The 21,093-nt window shown below is 34.4% G+C and overlaps 1 protein-coding gene across 5 annotated transcripts in view; it reads left to right on the plus strand.

Moving 5' to 3' along the window:
• Nucleotides 1-499: 499 nt before the first annotated feature.
• Nucleotides 500-21,093, plus strand: part of LOC149771125 (polyamine-transporting ATPase 13A2-like) — a 59,709-nt gene continuing 39,115 nt past the window's right edge. The window contains exons 1-4 of one of the 5 annotated variants that reach the window (XM_089948828.1): nucleotides 500-675; nucleotides 4,523-4,573; nucleotides 18,863-19,050; nucleotides 20,788-20,830. In XM_089948828.1, coding sequence (XP_089804954.1) covers nucleotides 502-675; nucleotides 4,523-4,573; nucleotides 18,863-19,050; nucleotides 20,788-20,830 — 456 coding nt within the window. In that variant the 5' untranslated portion in view covers nucleotides 500-501. Of the gene's footprint in view, nucleotides 676-4,522; nucleotides 4,574-8,536; nucleotides 8,552-10,952; nucleotides 10,992-12,861; nucleotides 12,901-18,862; nucleotides 19,051-20,787; nucleotides 20,831-21,093 lie in introns of all 5 variants that reach the window. The other 4 variants (XM_089948832.1, XM_089948831.1, XM_089948830.1 and 1 more) reach the window with 4 other exon arrangements.

The raw sequence follows: 21,093 nt of genomic DNA on the forward strand, positions 1-21,093 counted from the left end.
AGCTTGGTTCTTATTTCATTCTGACACTGGGATGGTGGCCCCATGAGGCCAAATGATCTTAGGCACTCACCTTTACAGTTCACTCTTGTGTCACCCCTTTCCAAGTGGATTCAAGTCTCAGCCAACATTGGTTTATGAGAAAGCTTGCCATAAGCTCCCATGGGTCTTTGGTTCTTCCCAGGATTTTTTCAGGCTGTTCCGCCACTGAAATATATTGGCTGTCATGTATCATGTGCTGATAAATTGTGTTAAACCCACAAAATCACAAACCTCATTGTGACTCTAAATTTGTAGTTTAGCTTGCCAGCAAAAACGTGAAAATTTGTACCTTATGAATTTAAAATGGTTCACAGTAGATAAAATAAAGATGATACAGTTCATAGGAAACCTGTTAATTTTAAGCCAATAAATATTTAAGAAGTAATATTTTTAGCTTTTGTTACATTTGCAAATGTCATAGATATGTATTCATGATTATATTGCACTGATTTTTCAGGGGACATGATCAAGACCGCCATAAGCGTAGCCAGAAACTGTGGAATGGTGAAACCAAGAGACCAGGTTATTATTGTGAATGCCCATAATCCCGATAAGGATGGCCTAGCCAGGATTGAATGGGAGCATGCAGAAATGCCCGTGGAAGAAAATGGTGAATACTCTGAGCCTGATTTCGAGGTAAATTGAATCAATTCTTGCCTTATTAAACTGCAAGAGTTTCTGATTGCTATATTGTATGATTTTTTTTTTGAATATACATAGTCAGATTGCAGCTTTCCTTTGCCCTTATGCACTTCATTATAATGCAGTTCCAAATACGATACAGTATCAGTTTGGAATCGTTATCAAAATATAACTAGAGTAACCCATCAGGGCAAAATTGTCATTATAATTGTCTTACCTGCATTAACATGTAGTGGAGCATAGATGTCACTTTTTAGCTATGGAGTCATTGTCAGTCACCAATTTTAAGATTTTGTGTCAAGGTTTTAGAAAGTCTATGCTAGCCAGGGTCTTCAGAGCAAATAAGTATGTGCAATGCCAAGCCAATCAGAATGGTTTACTTTTACCAATAAAATTGAAATCTTCTCATGAAACTTAAACTGTCCTTGACAGGAATGTTTTGAATAACACGTGACTATCAAAATAACTGGTGACTTACAAAGTGTTTGAAATCTATATCTATCAAGTGATTTTATTGGTCTCAATTGCATGTCTCACCCATAAATAACAAAATCACATGACATTGTCTTACACAGGAATTATTCTGTGTATACCAAGTGTTGGGATGGAGGTGGTAAGCTAGCAGAGATGATAACATTACATCATAGTGCAATTTACAGGAGAAATGATGCCTCTCTGCCATAGCTATGGCTGTCATTACCAAATATAGACAATGCATTCTGTGGAACCCTTGTTTTAGTACAGTCAGCTTTAGTTATAATGGAATTTTTTGGGATGTCACAGAAAATTGATTTATAGAAAAATTAGTTTTAAATATTGGAAAATACATACAAATGGAATAGATATATATCTCTTACTCAGTCTTCTCATTTATTCATCTCATATGTGTGATTTGGATTTTTAACATAGCTTCAACAATGTTTCAGTCATCGCTATGATGTCTGCAGTAAGGCACTGGGGCATCATGCCGCAGACAAGTAGCATGATGTCCCACCCAGTCACATTTTCTTGACATCACGCCAACAAGTCCTAACACTAACCTCTTAATGCTGAACACAGTGAGGCAGCTGTTAATACCATTTTTGTAAGTCTTTGGTATAACTCAGCTGGGGTTTGAACCCTTGACCTGCCGTATACAAGGCGGATGCTTGAACCACTTAGGCCATTCATATATCTGATTTGGTAATAAAATAAGTCAAGAAATTTAAGGCATGATCATTCCAACATTTGTAACTCTCACAAAACAGTTGGAATTGAATTCTAATGACTGCATATTGTATTTGATTACTTTATTTTCTCTCTAGATGTAGACACAGTTATTATGGTACATTATATAGCAGTGCATACTTTCATATTGCAACACCTTTTAAAGACCCAGTGTCTGTAATGGAGATCTTTGCAAATAGAAATATGCTCACTTTCCATCCTGCTATGATTTTATCTGATCAAACCAAGAATTATAGTTATATTTGTACCACTATTTAATTGATGCTCTTTTCCAGCACTTGGGGAATGGGAATGGAGCATTCTCCCCAACAGTTAGTTTCTTTTATGATGATGGCTTGATATTCATGCCCTTGCAGTCATGACTTTATACGAAAGATATGAAACATAACAAGTCATGCAGCTTTTGATGGATTCCCATGCAGCTTGGTAAATATTATGGTCATTGCCTGAAGATGCTCATCGTGACAAATAAATTTGCTCCCAGCATTTCCAAACAAGTTATTGCCCTTTTCATATTGCAGCTGAATGCATAGTGTGACAGAATTTGTTGAACACAACTAATCTTGCAGTTTCTTTACGGATCACTTAGAAAATTGGTAAATATCATCATTATCTGAAGATGCACTTATTGACAAGCCACCTTTTGAATTTGAGTTAGATGTAATATGTGACAGAACTTTGTGAACACAACTCGTTTCACAGTTCTTAGTGGAGATTTATGAAACTTAGTATATAACAGGGCAATCATCAGATGTTGTGCATATCAACAGATCGCTCTACTTACAGAATTATTGGTACCCCTGGCTACTATACCTTTTGCTCTTAAAGGGCAGAGGATCATTTGTTGTCTGTCAGCATTTATATCTTTTACTTCTCAGAGGTCACTGGGACAACTTTTTAATCTGGTTTGGTATTAATGTTCCTTGGGATGTCCTTGGCTAAATAATGGCTTAGACAGTTTCAGTCAAACTTGGTAGAAATGTTTTTTAGAAAACATTGTTTTTTTAACATTATGTATAGTGTAGCTGCCTTAGCAAGAATGTGGTTTCTTTAGCAGCAAGATGATAAACCTATTTTCAACATCACAGCATTAGCTGAGCCAATTTCAATCACTCATGGCAGAAATGTTTGTTAGGGCAAGCGCCATCAGAAGTATGTTAGTAGTGGTTTCCTTAGCATTGGTGTGGCTTTATTAACAACCAGTTGGAAAACCTATTTTCCACATCACTGAAAAGGCTGAGCCATTTTCAGACAGCTTGGCAGGAGTGTTTCTTAGGGCCTGCTAAATCTTGATTGTTTCCACTGTGATTCCCAAAGCATGCAGCACTGATCATTGTAGACTCAGATCTGCTGATGTAGATTGATGCACCAGCTGATCAGAGTCTCTGCTTTTTCCACATGTGATTTAAAGCTAGTGGTAAGAAATCAACGAAAATAATTGAAGGTTGGTTGGATAAGTCAAATAACCAAATGTTTTATTATAATTTTTCATGCAAAAATATAACATTTTATTTTACTATTTGATTTACTGGGATGAGATCTTCCAGAAGTAAAAACTGTAAATAGCTTTTTATTAGGATAGTCTTCCATGGTTTAGTTCAGCACCAGTGCTGAAAACAAATGTGCTAGTAAACCATTACACTTTATGGGAAACAAGAAACGGTACTATTACCAGTATGCAAAAAAGACATTGTCACTGAAAATTTGTAGCAAATTTTTCAAACTGTTTAAAATCAATAAATAATAGGTTATAAAACCAAACCAAACCAAACCATCATCCGTCTTTAACTGTTTAAAGCAAACAGTAGACCTAATCTTTTGTCACATGTGATGGCAAATCTGAGTCAAACCTGTTCAGTTTGTTATGTGGATAAATACTCCGAGTTATAGGTAAGAATTGGCTCGTTTTGAAACTTTTTGCTTTCTGGTGTGGAATTAATTGCATTATTAAAATTCAACAGGGTATTTTATGAACTCTATAAAACACTAACTTATGACGCCAGACTGAATCTTAATCATCAAGACGTTAATCAAGCCCAAAAGAATATTTGAAGCAGTTTAGCGACCATGATCAATTGAGGATACATTTGATTATGTGTCTCTGTTTGAATGAGTGTTCTTATGGTCATCAAGTACTTCAATTTTAAATGTGGCTGAAACCTTTAAAACTTGTCCTGAATGAATAGTGTATAAATGATCAAATGCACTGTTATAAAATATGGACTTTGGTTACAGGTGATGGTCTAAATGCTGACAGCTGTGGAGCAAATGTTTCAAATTAATTAACTTGGGTAACTGGAACATGTAAAACTTGTTTGCGCAGTTTTTGTTAATTTGTAAATAATACACACAATACACTTCATAGTGCTTTTGTTATTCACTCTTTATCTGATCAGACTTGCAGGTGTCATTTAAAAAAATATATTTCAAGTTGGCACAAAATTTATGCAGATATTTTGGCATTAGTAAAGGACTTGTATTTAATAGATGTGAAACATTTTTTACCATTGTTGAACCCTTTAAGAAAGGTCCTTTCCAACATATCAGTCATCCTTATGTAGAACTTCTTTATTTAGTGATTCACATATTGAGTGAATCAACACTTGCTTTTCAGAATACTCCATTTCTGCAATCTTCATCTTATCACTATAATAGTGAGAAAGAGGTTTGTATTAGAAATTGACATTCCAACTTTATGTATTGTTAATTCTGGCTGTTACTTTATTTTTGTTTATTCATCAGAACTGTGTATATCTACAGTTTTAAAAAAAAATCCTATTGTTTTGTAGTATGTTAAGCTTGATAAATACCTGAATATATTACAAGGTTAAATCTCGGTAGTACATGGTTTTCTTGCCTGTAGAATTGTATGAAATACTAGTCATTTGGCAGACAGGATTATGAGATATAGATGTCAGTTGGCAGACAGGATTGTATGAGATGTAGATGTCACTTGGCATACAGGATTGCATGAGATATAGATGTCACTTTTCAGACAGGATTGCATGAGATATAGATGTCACAGGATTGTATGAGAAATCAATGTCACTTGGCAGACAGGAATACTAGATATAGAAGTCACTTGGCAGACAGGATTGTATGAAATATAGATGTAACTTAGCAGACAGGATTGTATGAGAAATAGATGTCACTTGGCATACAGGATTGTATGAAATATGGATGTAACTTGGCAGACAGGATTATGATATATAGATGTCACTTGGCAGACAGGACTGTGTGAGATATAGATGTCACATAGCATACAGGATTGCATGAGATATAGATGTCACTTTTCAGACAGGACTGTATGAGATATAGATGTCACATGGCATACAGGATTGCATGAGATATAGATGTCACTTAACAGACAGGATTGCATGAGATATAGATATCACTTGGCATACAGGATTGTATGAGACATAGATGTCACCAAACAGACAGGATTATGAGATATAGATGTCACTTGGCAGACAGGATTGCGTGAGATATAGATGTCTCTTGGCAGACAGGATTGCATGAAATAAAGAGGTCACTTGGCAGACTAGATTGTATGAGATACAGAGGTCACTTGGCAGATAGGATTGTTATCGTAATAATCCTCTGGTCTGTTCTTGTTACATATATTTAATTATGCTACATTAGATGTATACAATCTTAGAATGTATACAGTCTTAGTGTTTACCCCAGAAATGTATGTATTCAACCCACAAAGTTACTGGAGTAAAATTCTTGATATGGTCATTGTCAGTATTCATCTTTCCTAAGTGAAAGAAACATGTGGCAGTAATGCTTTGAAAAGAGGTTAAATGCATGGTTAGGTAAAGGCACAAATTTAAAATCTTACCAATAGTAATAATAACCATTAATTACAGTGACTATATATATGTGACATATAAGATATTTCTTAATTTTACTAGGCTATTTCTATTTCTTTCATGCTTCCCTTAAAAATTCCTTGTGTGAACTTTGATTTATATCATTGAAGAGCAAAATATGTGTTTACTTGCTCATTAAATGTACCTTTAAAAAAATATGATATAACCAGTCAGTAGCATTTAGGGTACCCTTTGATTTTGTCCTTTCAGAAATATACTACTAAAATGGCAGTAGAGATTTTTAATTTGAGTTTTAGCTTTAATTTGGAGCAATAAGCTTCATGAATGTCATTAAATTATTAACTATCTACAACTGAAACCAGTCAGAAACATTTTAAAAACTACACAGTCTTTCTTGTAACCTGGGATTCGGTGCTGTGCTATACCACATTAATTACTGTAACTGACAGGAAATTAAATGTTAATTTTTTTTTTGCATTTATATTAAATTAAGAAAATTGATCATACTTGGTTACAATGTTAATTAATTGGTACATTTAACTGTAGATATGCACAGTTAATTGTGTTTCAGTGTGATACAAATGAGTTCATGTTCCATCTCCTGTCACCTCAGCATTCATGTTACCATAGATCCCATCAGTCTGTGTTAGTTGGATAATGTTTACTCCTAGAAAAGCTTTGTCTTCTGACTGTTTAACTGTTGTATGGTTTCATAATGAAAGTCTGTGAAATTAACATGATTATTGCAACACTTTATGTAGACTTAATAAAAGCTTGCAGTTGTTTCTCATAGTGATGTTACTAATTTTAGGCTGCTGTATCATATGACGTTTTTAACATGTGACCCGGGTTGAATGTTTAGTAGCCTCTGGTAACTTTTACTATCCCTTGCCTTTTTAGCACAGCTGTACAGTATCCCAACAAAAGGCCACATCAAATACATCCATTTATCAGGTTTCCGACACTGAATAGTCATTACCTATGTGGTAAAATGCTGTATGTTGTATTTCAAATGTATTTTTAAAAAAAAAGTAACATTGATTTAAGTTTCTGGTCCTACTTGTAAATTGTAACTTTTCTGTGTTAAAATCAGATTCAGATTGATTGTTGTTATGCTCCTGGTTCCATATACCTGATTCTAATCCTGCATCCATCCACCATATTCTGGCTGTAACTCTTCTTTCATTGTTCCTGTTGAGCTCCGACTTGCAGTTAGGTGCATTTTGAGGTAACATTGTGTTGGACCAACAATGGGGCCATGTGACCTGATTTCCAGGGTTTATTGAATCTTTATGAAAAATCTTGCCTTATTGTTAATTCCAACACCTCTTCACCTTTGCTACCAAATATGCAATGGATGTGTAGTTGGAAATAAATGGGTGTTGAGCACTGAAACTAGGTCTTCAACATGGTTTCATTCAAAGTATTTACCTATGGGACAGAGACACACAGGAGAGACACACAGGCCTTACCCATGAGACAGAGACACAGATCTTACCCATGAGACTGAGACACAGAGGTCTTACCCATGAGACAGAGACACAGAGGTCTTACCCATGAGACTGAGACACAGAGATCTTACCCATGAGACAGAGACACAGATCATACCCATGCGACAGCAACACAGGTCTTACCCATGAGACAGAAACTCAGAGGTCTTACCCATGAGACAGAGACAGAGATCTAACCCATGAGACAGAGACACAGATCTTACCCATGAGATAGAGACAGAGACACACATGTCTTACCCATGAGACAGACTCAGATCTTACCCATGAGACAGAGACACAGATCTTACCTATGAGACAGAGACAGAGACACACATGTCTTACCCATGAGACAGACTCAGATCTTACCCATGAGACAGAGACAGAGATCTTACCTATGAGACTGAGACACAGAGGTCTTACCCATGAGACAGAGACACAGATTTTACCCATGCAACAGCAACACAGATCTTACCAATGAGACAGAGACACAGAGATCTTACCCATGAGACAGAGACAGAGACACACATGTCTTACCCATGAGACAGAGGCACAGATCTTACCCATGAGACAGAGACAGAGACACACATGTCATACCCATGAGTCAGAGACACAGATCTTACCCATGAGACAGAGACACAGATCTTACCTATGAGACAGAGACAGAGACACACGTCTTACCCATGAGTCAGAGACACAGATCTTACCCATGAGACAGAGACACAGAGATCTTACCCATGAGACAGAGACACACATGTCTTACCCATGAGACAGAGGCACAGATCTTACCCATGACACAGAGACTCAGAGATCTTACCCATGAGACAGAAACACACATGTCTTACCAATGAGACAGAGGCACAGATCTTACCCATGACACAGAAACACAGAGGTCTGGCCCATGAGACAGAGATACAGAGATCTATCAGGTCCTGCTGACTCACACTTCTAGTTTTTAATAGGTATGCTGAACCAAAATTATGTATCACATAGAATCCATGCAGCTAAAACTTTTACCTTCTGATACAAAATTTTTTTTAGGAAAATTGCCAGATCCAGGTAAATTGCAGCTGGCATGGAGCTTGACTATTTAAAAACTTGAACATTTTTATGGTGTGAAGTTTATTTCATTGTGTAGAGGGGTTGAAAATTCACTCAGCCAAAGACAAGAGACAATTTTCAGCAGTCAAGTGAATTTTCAATTCATCCTTTCGATCTGGCAAGTGCTGTTTCAAGGCTGACAAGTTTTTCTCTTTGATGATGAGAATGTTACATTGAAAATATTGCAGACTTTGTTTATTACAGGTCCAAACAGTCAGTGTAAGTTTGTTTTCCATTTGTTTTGATCAGGTTTATACAAGCAATGCAATCTCACTCTTTAATACTAATAAATTCATCCCAGAAGAAGTGCAGATGTGGTCTTAATTTGTAATTACTTACAACTAATGTTGGAAGGGTTCTAAAATATATTCTGGAAAGCAACCTTTCGCTTGTCTAAATTTAGGCTGTTAACATCATATTTCTCTAATAGCTGTTGCAGAAATACTTTTTCTGGGCAAGTACAAATTTTAGCACTTGCCTGAGTGGGCAAGTTGATTTTTAGAGACTTTTCAACTCAGGAATATAGAAAATCTCGTATGTAAAGTCCGTTTTATTGGAGTTTGAACATGCTTTGTTTATTTCTGTTTTTGTGAGTATGCATGTACATGATTTCTGAAAACATGAAAATTAGCAAAGATTGGTAACAAATACAAGTGTATTAACTAGGTACTTCATTAATTACTTGCTACTGTAACAGTAGTTTCAGTCATCCATGTTTCTTTCAGTGTTGCACATTTTGTTTTCTTCCAGGTCAAGAACTTTTCCAATTCTCTAATACTTTGAATGGACTGGTTCTAGATTTGCATCAAAATGAAACTGTTATACCAAGATATTGGAAGCTATTTTTATCCATGGTATTAATAAGACCAACTAGTTTGATATTGTTATAATAACATAAAAGAAAATCTCACAAATGTTCTTATGAAACAAATTCTGTGATCTTGTTTTAAAATGTATAAGTCAGTATCAGATGATAATGTATCTGAACTAAACTTGAAGTGACAGAAAAAAAAGCTAAAATAGTAAAGATAAAAATTGTGACAGAGTTAGGGATTTGCAAATTTCATTATTCCTAGGTGTTGGTTTGATTAGTTGGTTTTTAACTGCACTCAGGATATTGGCTATATTACGTGAAAGAAATAGATGCAGAGTGCTTTTCACAAGGATATACCAAGGCAGCTGTCCGAAGGAGGCTTAAGCCGATTTTGTACCCTTGACCCTTGGATTATGACTCCTGAACTAGCAACTGAGTTACTGTCGCTCCCTGTTTTGTAGACAACACTGATAGTAATCTTCAGTGTACTAGACCTGCAATTTTGAGAAGAAAATCAGGCTAAAAGGTGAAAATTCAAAAGAATTTGCTCAGCAAAGACCCACTCAGACTTGCATATTAGTTCTGGCTTATAAAGCACTAAGGAAGTATATGACCAGGAACATTTAATTTCTGCTTATTCATTGGTCCATTCATCTATGTGCCCATCTGTCCATTACAAATTTTGGTATGCTGCTGCTTTTGACTGAGACGTAATAAAAATGGCCATGAAAATTAAGATCATCCCAAAGATTATGTTTCAGAATGCTCCCCAAATCACATTATGTGGTACTGTTGAGGTCTTAAAATAAATTTCAAAACCACCATTTGGTAAGGTCACTCATTTTTAAAGTTTTGAGTTGTGATCATATGATGAGAAATTGATCGAGATGTATGGCATTGAATGGCATACTCTCTTTAATATTGAATGGCCTGTATATTTCTAATTAGATAACCAAACAAATGAACACAGAGCTGCATTAAGACCCTTGTCACTGTTGGGTTGGTTGGGGTGGGGATGAATAGAGGCAATTGAGGGTGTTGGTATGGTGACCCATTGCAGATTATATAGCTTAAATATCTTGTCTAGACACTCTGTACATAATAGTTTGCATGTGAAACTCTCTCCAAATAATGAAAGATTAGCTATAGTTTTGCAGTCCATAGCCAGTATTCAGTATAGAAATGACAGTGTTGCATGAAGGTTTCAGCAAGTTTATGGCAAACAAATCATTGTGTCATAAGTATGTGTCAGATGTGTGTTGGAGTGCATCACCAATGGTACAAAAGATCTTGTTTGCATGTAATGGACTACAAACTTGAAAGATTTAAAGTTGATTTTCCATAATTTGGCACACATATAAAAGAAAATCTTTATTTGCAGCCATTTTACCAAAGCAGTGCAGACTTAAGGCAGATAGAATATATTCTCTGTTTCAGCCTGGAAAAGAAGCTAAAATGAATATAGGTGAAACTGTTTCTAAATTGACTTAAGAAAATAATACAAAACATGTATATTGAGGAAACGTTTGGTCTCACCTGAGAATGCATGGTGAGATATAGGTGAAATATAGGCAACCAGTGCAGTTACCTACTGTGGCATCCACAATAAAGTTTCATGTTAACATTTTAAGTTGTGACTTTTGTGATTGGGGGATGGGTAATATACATTAGGCACACACACGATTGCAGGTGAGACACTGGGTTCCATGGAATGCTGGTTACAAATTGAAGTAATGTGTACATCAAGGTAGATGAAAAGGAATAATAGAGATTTTGATACTACACTGTATTTGATACTCCTTGCAGGTGGTTGCAGTCAGATATTCAAGGCTTGGCCGTTTCGAGGTGTGTTTGTTTATAATCCAGACTTGATCGTTATTGCAAGCAGAAGGACTAACAATATTACTAAATCACTTATATTTGCTAACAGTTAAATTACACAAAACCAAGCAGTATTTGAATTTAAAAGTTTTTATTTTTACTGAACATTTCACAATTGCATGCATAAACACAATATAATACCTTAATGAAAAGTTATGCATGAAAGACTATTGAAAAACGTTCTCCTCATCACTGTTTTCAACACTGTTTTAATGTCAAATTACTTTTGGATACAATCATGAGATGGAATCTACTAACTGGGTAGTGTGACCTGGGTGTCAGCGTTTTAACCATCCATCTGTAAGAATCTGCTAACATGGTGGTCAGTGTGGTCATGTAGGTGCATTTACTCGTCTCAACTTAAATATTAATTGTTGTTCTTAAATTTAATACTAATATAATTTAATCAACATCCATTCAATCTAGATTGTTTAGTTCTTTGCACCTTAAATATAATCAAACAACTTCCAGACAAAAATGATTGATCCCTAATGGAAGTTTACATTGATGACCAGGTGCTAAATTGGGTCAAGAAAAGAGGATGTTGTTCTTATATTAACCAATGAAAGGGTAGTTCAAAATTTTTTTTCAACACATGTAGCTTTGTGATCATGTCATGACATTCTGTACACTTTAACATTGAACTTGCTGTATGTATTTCTCAGGGAAAGTAAATAATGACCATCCTTGGAATATTGATATAAGAAAATCACATTAATGTGAATAATCACTATTTAAAGGTATGTGTAATCTAATTCTAAAAATGTTACATCCATCCCATTACTGAAATAATCCATACAAAAAACACCTACATGACCTGTGTGACTTGTACTTTAACTGGGTATTGTGACCTGGCTGTGTGTTTTATCCATCTATTTCTAAGACATCAGTACATCAAAAAAGCATATGTCAGTCAATAGCCAAGTTGCTGCATAAACACAGACCTGAAATAAACAGGTGGCTAGCATAACTAGTATCTTAAAAGGTATTATGTTCACTTAAGTAAATACTGATTAGATTTTTCAACATTACATGTACTATTATTACTCAAAAGATGTTATATCTATTATGAAGGTTAACTTGGTTTTGAGGTAAAGTTAAACCTGCCTTAACATTAGCTTCTGTATGGTAATCAGCTGTATTAGCTTTGGCTTGGTGTTAGTGGCAAGTGTAGTTAACAATTTTCTGGTGGTGATGGCGATGGCACCTTTAGCCTCAGCATCAGCATTATCAGGAAAGTTAGGGTTCTCTTTTGAAGTTTTTGAAAGTCACACATGAGCTTGGGGGCTCCATAAAATTGTGCACACACTGTCACAAATCATATGTATTCAGAATTTTACCACATTAGAGACATTGTGCTGAACAAGATACCAAAAAATGGTTGGAACTTTCAATTTAATGCATCTAGTTCTGCATTACTAGGAAAATTGGACAGTTGATATGTATGTGGTGGGGGAAAATTAACCAGGTTAACTCCTCCAGAGAGTTGTTAGATGTGCTTTACATATTGTTACAGCTGTTTGTATACTGTTCTAGCTTTCCAAGTCATTTGCTTGATGGAAACTCCATTTAGTTTCCATAAATTTGGAATGTATTAAATCATGAAGCTTTTTTATCGAATTGACCACTAAAATTAGTGTATTGTGATATTTTATATACATTTGATAAGATTGTATAATTCATTTTTTGTTCTGAATATGTTATATTGATTTATTTTACTCACTACACAACTAACATGCCAAACTACAGTTGAAAGTTGACCTTTTGTCTATGCAGTACTTGTTTACCACCTGTTTAATTGAAAAACATTTTGAAAGATGTTCAAATATTTTAGTTGCAGCTGAAACCATGGAACCAGCTTCTAAGATTTTGTGTAAAGTATAGAGTCATGCATGTATACTCGTCCTATGACATAATTACTTTTTCTGTATTTTTAATATCTTCTTCCTGGTAGAATTAGTACACTAGATTTTGTCTGTATAGGAATGGTCCTTTATAAACTCTTGATTGTGCAGGAGGCATGTAGCTACCCTGTCCTGATATCCAGACTAACGTCGATCTCTCTCATCTTGATTATGTTTTATATTTTGGTCAGTTTCTGAGGTATTGCAAGTACCTGTGTCATACTTTAATGTGTCTTGGTGAGTACCACACAGCTCAATCAAAAACAGGTTACTGTGACCTAAATTTAATGTCCATGCAACTTTGTTTAAGTTGTGCACTTGAGTCAGTGTCTCGTGCATACTTTGTCCAAGAGACCTGCAGTTTGGCTTGTAGATATGTCACCCTTCTAAAATTAGGTCACTACCCATATGAAAACAACTTATAAATGGCTTTTAAGTTATTTATGTTCGTTACTTAAAAAGGTCATATGTATGACATATAGATGAATGATAAAGATTTTACATGCAAATTAGGCTTTTCACTTGTAAATGAAGTATACATCACAGATAAGGGAAATGTAAGCCATTGATATACTATACTTGTATGTGAAATACTAGTCATTAACCTAATACAATTCTATTTGCTAATTAGGCATTTCACTTATAAATGAAGTATGCTTCACTTGCAACTGAAATGTGAGGCATTCACTCACGACACTTATGGTTCACTTAGTGCATGAATAGGATTTTATATGAACCATTCACTTTCTACACTTATAAATGAAATACATTGCACCAACAAAGTGAAATGTGAACCATTCACTTTCTACACTTATAAGTGAAGTAAAAGTCACTGACTTTCTACATTTACACAAGGGATACCCGGTAAGTGAATTCCACTAAACATCATAAATTCTTTTCTTTTTTTCAAAGTGCACTACACCACACCCTCATGACTTGATAAGAAATCATATCCTCAAATACCAATCATCATTTTGATGGAATGTATACATGTAAATGGTTATCAATAAGTTCTGACATTATAAAATATCTTAACACTTCCATTTAAATGACAGTTGGTGACTTGATTCCAACATACAAGTCTGCCACATCGAATCACCACATTTGAAACGGCTTGCTCAGTATCAAATTTTAAGTTGAAATAAAACAAAATAGTGATGACCATAAACTTAATTTACTTTTCTTTCAAGCATGTCTTGGGCAGAATCAGTCCTTGTCAAATGGGCCTTGAAACTGAATCTGAATGCAGGTTTTGACTCATTGATGGTAGTGTAGTCTACTTTTAGAATTGAATGGTTAGTCTGCTTCAGCTGTTAAATGAATACTGTCTCAAACTCAGTTGTAGTACCACATTGATGCTGGAAGCACAATGACCAAACATGACTAAATTGCCATATAGAACAAGTTCACTTAACATAATTCCATCTGCAAACCACTTTGGTTTAAATTCCAAAACAGGAGAACAAGTAAGCCTAAACTTTAATTATGATATATCACATTTGCCCAGGAAATTGACCAGACTCTGGGCTTTTTCCATTGAAATATATTTTTGATATTAAAAAAAATTTCAGTGTCCTGCAATAAATTATTTTCTAGTATTTCATTAAAGTATACTTTATTTAATGCTTCATGCCAAATAACATTGTTTTAAATGAAATTTTGAAAAATAATTTATTTCTGGATGATGAAAAAGTCTCGGGTTCATGGTGTGTCCAGAGTATGTGAGTGTGTGTTCTTACTCATGTCCCCATGTTGTTGACATTTTGCTTCATCACATTATACAAATTATAAGTAATTTACTTATGACAGGTAAGTTCTCTATAAATCAACCATATATCACATACAAGTCAGAATAAGTCATTTTCATGAGGAAATGCCATGCAATGAAACTTTCTAGAAAATCGGCTCATTTTCCTGCTTTCAAACTTCACAACACTGGATCTTCATTTTCTTGTCTTTATGCATGTTTATAATAACTCCTGCAAATATTTAAAGAACATAATTCTGAAAAAATTCAAACAGCGTTACTCGTCCAGATTCTGTTCTGATTTTAGATTCCATTTATATGATAAATCTACAGGAGGAATGAAGCATCTTTGTTCATGCCCCACCATAGATTTGATTGGGGCATATTGTGTTACCCTTTTATATCCATCCATCTGTCTTCAATTTTGCATTAAGAATAGTTTTCAAACAATCTGGTTTTTAAAAAATTCTTTAAGGTCAGTTTTCAGAAAATGTGATTAAATTTTTTGCATTAAGGTAAGTTTTCAGACAATTGTGAAATTTCGCATTAAATTCATTTTTCAGAAAATCTGATTCAAGTTTTTCGTTAATGTAAGTTTTCAGACAAGTTGGTTAAATTTTGCACTCAGTTTTCAGGTAGTGTGATTACATTTTGCTTTAAGGTCAGTATTTAGGAACTATGATTCAAGTTTGCACTAAGGTCAGTTTTCAGCATTGTGGTGTGACATCCCTGTTCCATGAGCAGTTTTGTCTCAGATGTCACTTGTATGTCCATTCACCTTTACCTCTGTCAGTTCTTCATTAGTCCTACAACAGAGAGCTAAACATATACCAAATTGTGTAATTTAGTTGCTCAAGTATACTGTATCAACAAAATTTTAAAAAAAGATAAAGGGCTTCATGAATGGTTCATGGGTCAGATTTGTACAAACTGTTAGTCACAAAGACATTTTTATGCCATGCTTTGAATTTGGTATAGGCATATAGCATTACAAATGATTATACATCAGGCTGTATAGTTAGGTTTGAAATTTAGGTCAGTTTTTAGGCACTGTGGTAGGGCATTTCTGTGCCATCAATACATTTCAACTTCAATTTATTTCCATAGCGTGGAAAGGTTTTCATTTTTGGCATCACTATGAGGGGTTTCACTGAGGGGAAAATGTTAAATCTGAATACAACAGTTATTGACATATTTGAAAATGTTTATTTATTTATTTAATTATTTATTTAAATTTGTACAAACAAATACAAAGAGAAGATACATTTGGGATCAATTTTAGGATATTAATCCTGGTCATTGCGTCAAGAGGTTGTGACTGAAATGCATAAGGTGGGGGCCTGATCCGAATACTGAATTCACAATGTTTTATCTCCATTTGAGAAACACCGTCAATGATATTGTGCATTTTGTTGCTTTACATGAAGTGCATGCAGAATGCATGGATATTTGGGATGCTGTATTATCAATGTAACATAAGGAAATGTTCCTTTACTTGACTAATCTGACTGCATTTGTACATTTGTATCCTGATTAATCTCTCTAATTATCAGTGATTGTGATATCATTTTTGATTTTCTGTAGTGTTAATGGCTGTTACCAGGCAGAATAGAATAGATAACATGAAACATAGGCATGCATTATCTACACTTAAGATTCAGCAGACTTATAATTTATTTTGTATGTTGGTTGATTGATTGTTCATTTGATTCATTCATTCATTCATTTAAATAACACACAGTACATAGGTTCAATAGAAACATTGTTGTACATATAAAATAATCTTTTGCATAATGGGGGCAAATCTTGTCACAGCATGCTGCACCAGCCGAGCTTGGAATTTTTTCTATAGGAATACCTCAGGAAGAGGGACTTGAGGGTAGTCTGTACGGTTGTGAAGAGTGTCCAACACCTGGATGTGGAGCCACAAGAGGGAGTGATATATAATTACACTGATAACCAAAACAAAAAGTCTGAGGATTACTGTGAGAACAAACATAAATAGATACTCCATACATGCACTGTAAGGTGTGAGGATGAAGTATATATGGGCATAATAGTTGAGCATATTTAAGTACTGACACAAATTGGGGTTCAAAAGCAAAGCTGTGAATGAATGAAACTTGGCAATCCCCCCCCCACAGAGCTGGAACAGTATGCTGTGCAAGAAATGTCACAAATCAACAACATGGTGGAAGGAAGGGAGGCAGGTGGTTCTTTCCACAAATAATGTTAAGTTTAAATGCATCATCTACATTGAAAAGAACACATCTCTACAGGCATCTCAGATTTAGTTACTAGCTTATTAACATACTGGCTGCAATGGCATTATGTCTGTGCAGAGAAACTATAGTAGACCAAGAAGGGGTCCGACAGGGGTCCATTGAACAATGCATTGTGTATTACTTAAACTACATTTAATCAGTTAAATTATGATGATTGATCGATTCATTCATTTATTTGCAATAAGACAACAAATAACATAAGCATGCTTTAACTACTCTTAAGATTCGCCAGAATCATCATTTATTTTGAGTTGATTGATTGATTGATTAGAAGACAGTAGAAAAAATTGTCTCAGCAAGTAAAATATACTTTTTTGGAACATCTTGGAAAAAAGTTCATACAGAAAGGGAAAACTTTTATTTTCTTACATTGTATACAGTGGTCCCCCTCCTGGACACCCCTCTCTGACCAGCCTTTATTTGCAGGAAATGAGGTCAGCAATGTTTTGATAGAGCTTTGGGCTTCACGTATGGGATTTGTTTTTTTTAATTGCTGATTACGACCGAACATAATTGTCAAGATCATAACATGGTCAGACAGAAATGAAGTCAGCATTGTTTTGATAGAGCTTTGGGCTTCACACAGCAGATTTATAAAAAAAAAATTTTTTGTAAATTAATGATTATGACTGACGTAATTGTAAAGATCATAGCATGGTCAGATAGGCTAAAAACTAGATTTTGCGGATTAACACATATACACAGATACAATCAACTTTAAACAAAACAGGGTACCAAAGACTGAAAAATCATGTGACAGTACATGTATAACTTCCTTTATGAGAAGATTTTTCGTGTACTAAAGTTTCGTCTGCAAAATTAAATTGCAGTACTGTACAATTAGCAGCATAGGAATAAATCATTTCAAATCTCTAACATGTCATCACATAAACAAAGAAATAATATTTTAGAAGAGAAAGTAAAAGTTATTTGACTTGACGACAATGGGAAAAGTTCACTTGAAACATTTTATGTTGGGAAGACCCAAATAAAAACAAGATCGTAAAAGATGAGGAGACTATTCTCTAGCAGTGGGAAAATGGAGTAAATGGACAGAATAATTTTATATACAAAATAACGTATGTACCAAGATTTAAATAACTTTTTTCAATGGTTTTGTAATGCGCATGCCAACAATATCCCACTCACATTTCACGCCTAAGAATAAGAACTATTAATTTATGTTACTTGAAAAAACTCAGTTGTTAAGGCAAGAAGAACATTTTAATAATTAATGCTACTTTTAAATGAAGATATTAACTGCTTTAAGTTATATGTAGCTTTCCTACTGTATATACACATATTCATAGTCCCCCTCTGGAAAGGCCACCCATCTTATAATGCCACTTTCCTGGTGCAGAAGGGGTGGCCATATAAGAGGGCGACCACTGTAGTTTGGATTTTGAAATGATTTACTCTTTGCTTTTTTGTGTTTTTTCCAAACATTAATAACAGAAAATCTGCACGAAATAATTGTTCTAGTTCTCTGTGTTCAACTTATATACAGAAAATCATTTTTTTTCAAGTGGAAAATAAATAATAGTGACTGCTTTGTTTTGTATGAACATGCACATGTATGAAAAAATTTGTAGAATAAATGTATTGTATAGAAAATTTGATATTTTTAATCTTGTTTTGGTAAAACTTACAACCATGCACCAAGTTTTCATTATATACAGGTTCATGATAAAATATTTGCAAACAAAGCTATGTGACTTTTAAAGAGTTGGAATCAATATCGTACTGTTATTATTTGTTAATGACTTCAAAAGATTGATATTAAAATGTTATCTCTCCTCCCTACAGCCTTGCCTCATGTATTAATATTAAATTTTGTATAAATTGTATGGTTGTAATGATAATTTTATTTTTTTGCACCTTTTATTTTTTGTATTTCAGACATCAGGAAGCATTGAAATCGAGTGTGCACAACCTCGCATACACCTGGCTGTCAGTGGGAAGTCATATTCTTTGATTAATACTCATTTTCCTCATCTGATGCAAAAAATTTGTGTTCAGGGCACCATTTTTGCCAGAATGTCGCCAGACCAGAAATGCAGCCTGGTTGAAAAACTACAGGACCTTGGGTATGAATTTCATTACACAAGTCAGTCATTTTATGGCAGTATTGATTTGTAATGGGCCACGTGTGTGTGTGTGATGTTTGATTGCACCCCTTCCTTGATTTTACAGAGGAGTCTTGGCTTTATTTATACATGTAAAGTGTACATTCAGCTGGTCATTCAAAATCATGAGAAGGTCAAACAGCATACACCCAGATTTCCAAATGCATAATGTGCCAGGAGATCAGGGTCCATGCTGGTCATTCAAAATCATTAGAAAAGCAAACAGCACTGATTCAGATCTCCAGTTGCATAATGTGCCAGCAGATCAGGGTCCATGCTGGTCATTCAAATTCATTAGAAAAACAAACAGCACTGATTCAGATTTCCAGTTATATAATATGCCAGCAGATCAAGGTCCATGCTGGCCAATCAAAATCATCAGAAGAACAAACAGCATAGACCCAGATCTCTAGTCACATAATGTGCCAACAGATAATGGCCCATGCTGGTCATTTAGAATCATTGGAGTCAAAACATATCTTGATTTGCCAGAAGATTATTTGATGGCAGATCTGAGTCTATGCTGTTTTGTGTTTCTATATAGCAGGATTTTGTTTGCAGACATAATGTTTAATGATTTTGTCTACAAAGGAACCTTACATTTTTGATAGTTGTCTTTTAGTGATTGGAGATCTGTAGAGTAGCTTATAATATATAAAAATGATACTCATAGGCCACTAAATCACTAATATTTCTTCTCCAAGAGAGACCCTGTATATGGTATATATGAATAAGGCATGTTATATTGTGACACGTCTGATGATTTGTACTTATATCAGCCTTGTATGACAAAAAATTTGTTTACAATTATTAGCTTTTTTAAAATTCAATAGAATTGAATGAAAAAATTCTTGAATGTCTTTTGAGCTTTGAATATTCAAAATGAATTTCTGTCAATTTGTACATGGCACTCCTTATTCTGTTATTTTCTGAAGTGTGGTATCCAAAATAACGTTAAAATATACATGTCTTCTGAATGTTTTCTTTATTTAGTTGAAGAAAAAAAAATTAATTTTTGGAAGTCAGTCTTATTTTCTTTATTAGTTAATTATTGTTCACTGAACCCTTGAACTCATGGTTTGTAGTAACCATTAAATTCATGAAAATTTGTATGTTGTAGAAAGAGAAAAAAAAACAAATTCAGAGTATAGCCAGACAAGGCAGAATAAATGTATATATATAGTATTTAGCCCAGGTAAATGGAAACTTGAATTGTGGAAAATTGATCCTGTGTCTTTAACCAGATTTGCTTTAGTTACATGATATTGATGTCAGCATCTGTATGATCTGGACATTTCTAACTCATTAGACGAATGCCCATGACAGTGACATCTAGTCACCAAATCAAAGATGATATCACAGTTTCCCTGGATTCTTGCTAAAGTTGATTAAAATATATATTCACATTGTGCTTGAAAACCAGTAGATCCACCACATTCACAGATTTTAATGCATATTTTATTCAGAAATAAGTATGGTAAATGCAAAAGAGAAGTTCTCATTTTTGTGAAATTGAACTGTTTTTATCTTGGAAATCTCTCAGTCTTGCTTCTTAGATAGATGTCTGCTCCTAAAATTTTGAATTTGTGGATTTTTTTTCCAAATCCTCTGTCTGTGTGTGTGCGTGCGTGCATGTGTGCAGGCAGCAATTAGTATATGTTTTATTGTATCTTGGTGTTTTTTTTCTTCCCGTTTCAGGTACAGTGTAGGAATGTGTGGAGATGGTGCAAATGACTGTGAGGTAATTTAATTGTTGTAGATATAAAAGAGAGAATGTTAATAATATGCCAATACAATTCTGGATTCAAAATAGAACTTTGTGTCTTGTTTTTCCTTCAACAGAAGTTGATTCATTTGCAGAAAGAAACTGTACATTTGTCATAATGACGTATATAGAGTGTTACGATGCTATGCTCAGAAACTATGGAACAGAAAGAAGCAAAACTAACATATTTAGTAAAATTCAACAAACAATTTATTTTCCTAGATTTAAAAAATGAAAAT

This window comes from Sinohyriopsis cumingii, unplaced genomic scaffold (genome assembly GCF_028554795.1).
Source record: "Sinohyriopsis cumingii isolate HCF-2022 unplaced genomic scaffold, ASM2855479v2 utg002115l, whole genome shotgun sequence".
NCBI classification, from domain to species: Eukaryota; Metazoa; Mollusca; class Bivalvia; order Unionida; family Unionidae; genus Sinohyriopsis; species Sinohyriopsis cumingii.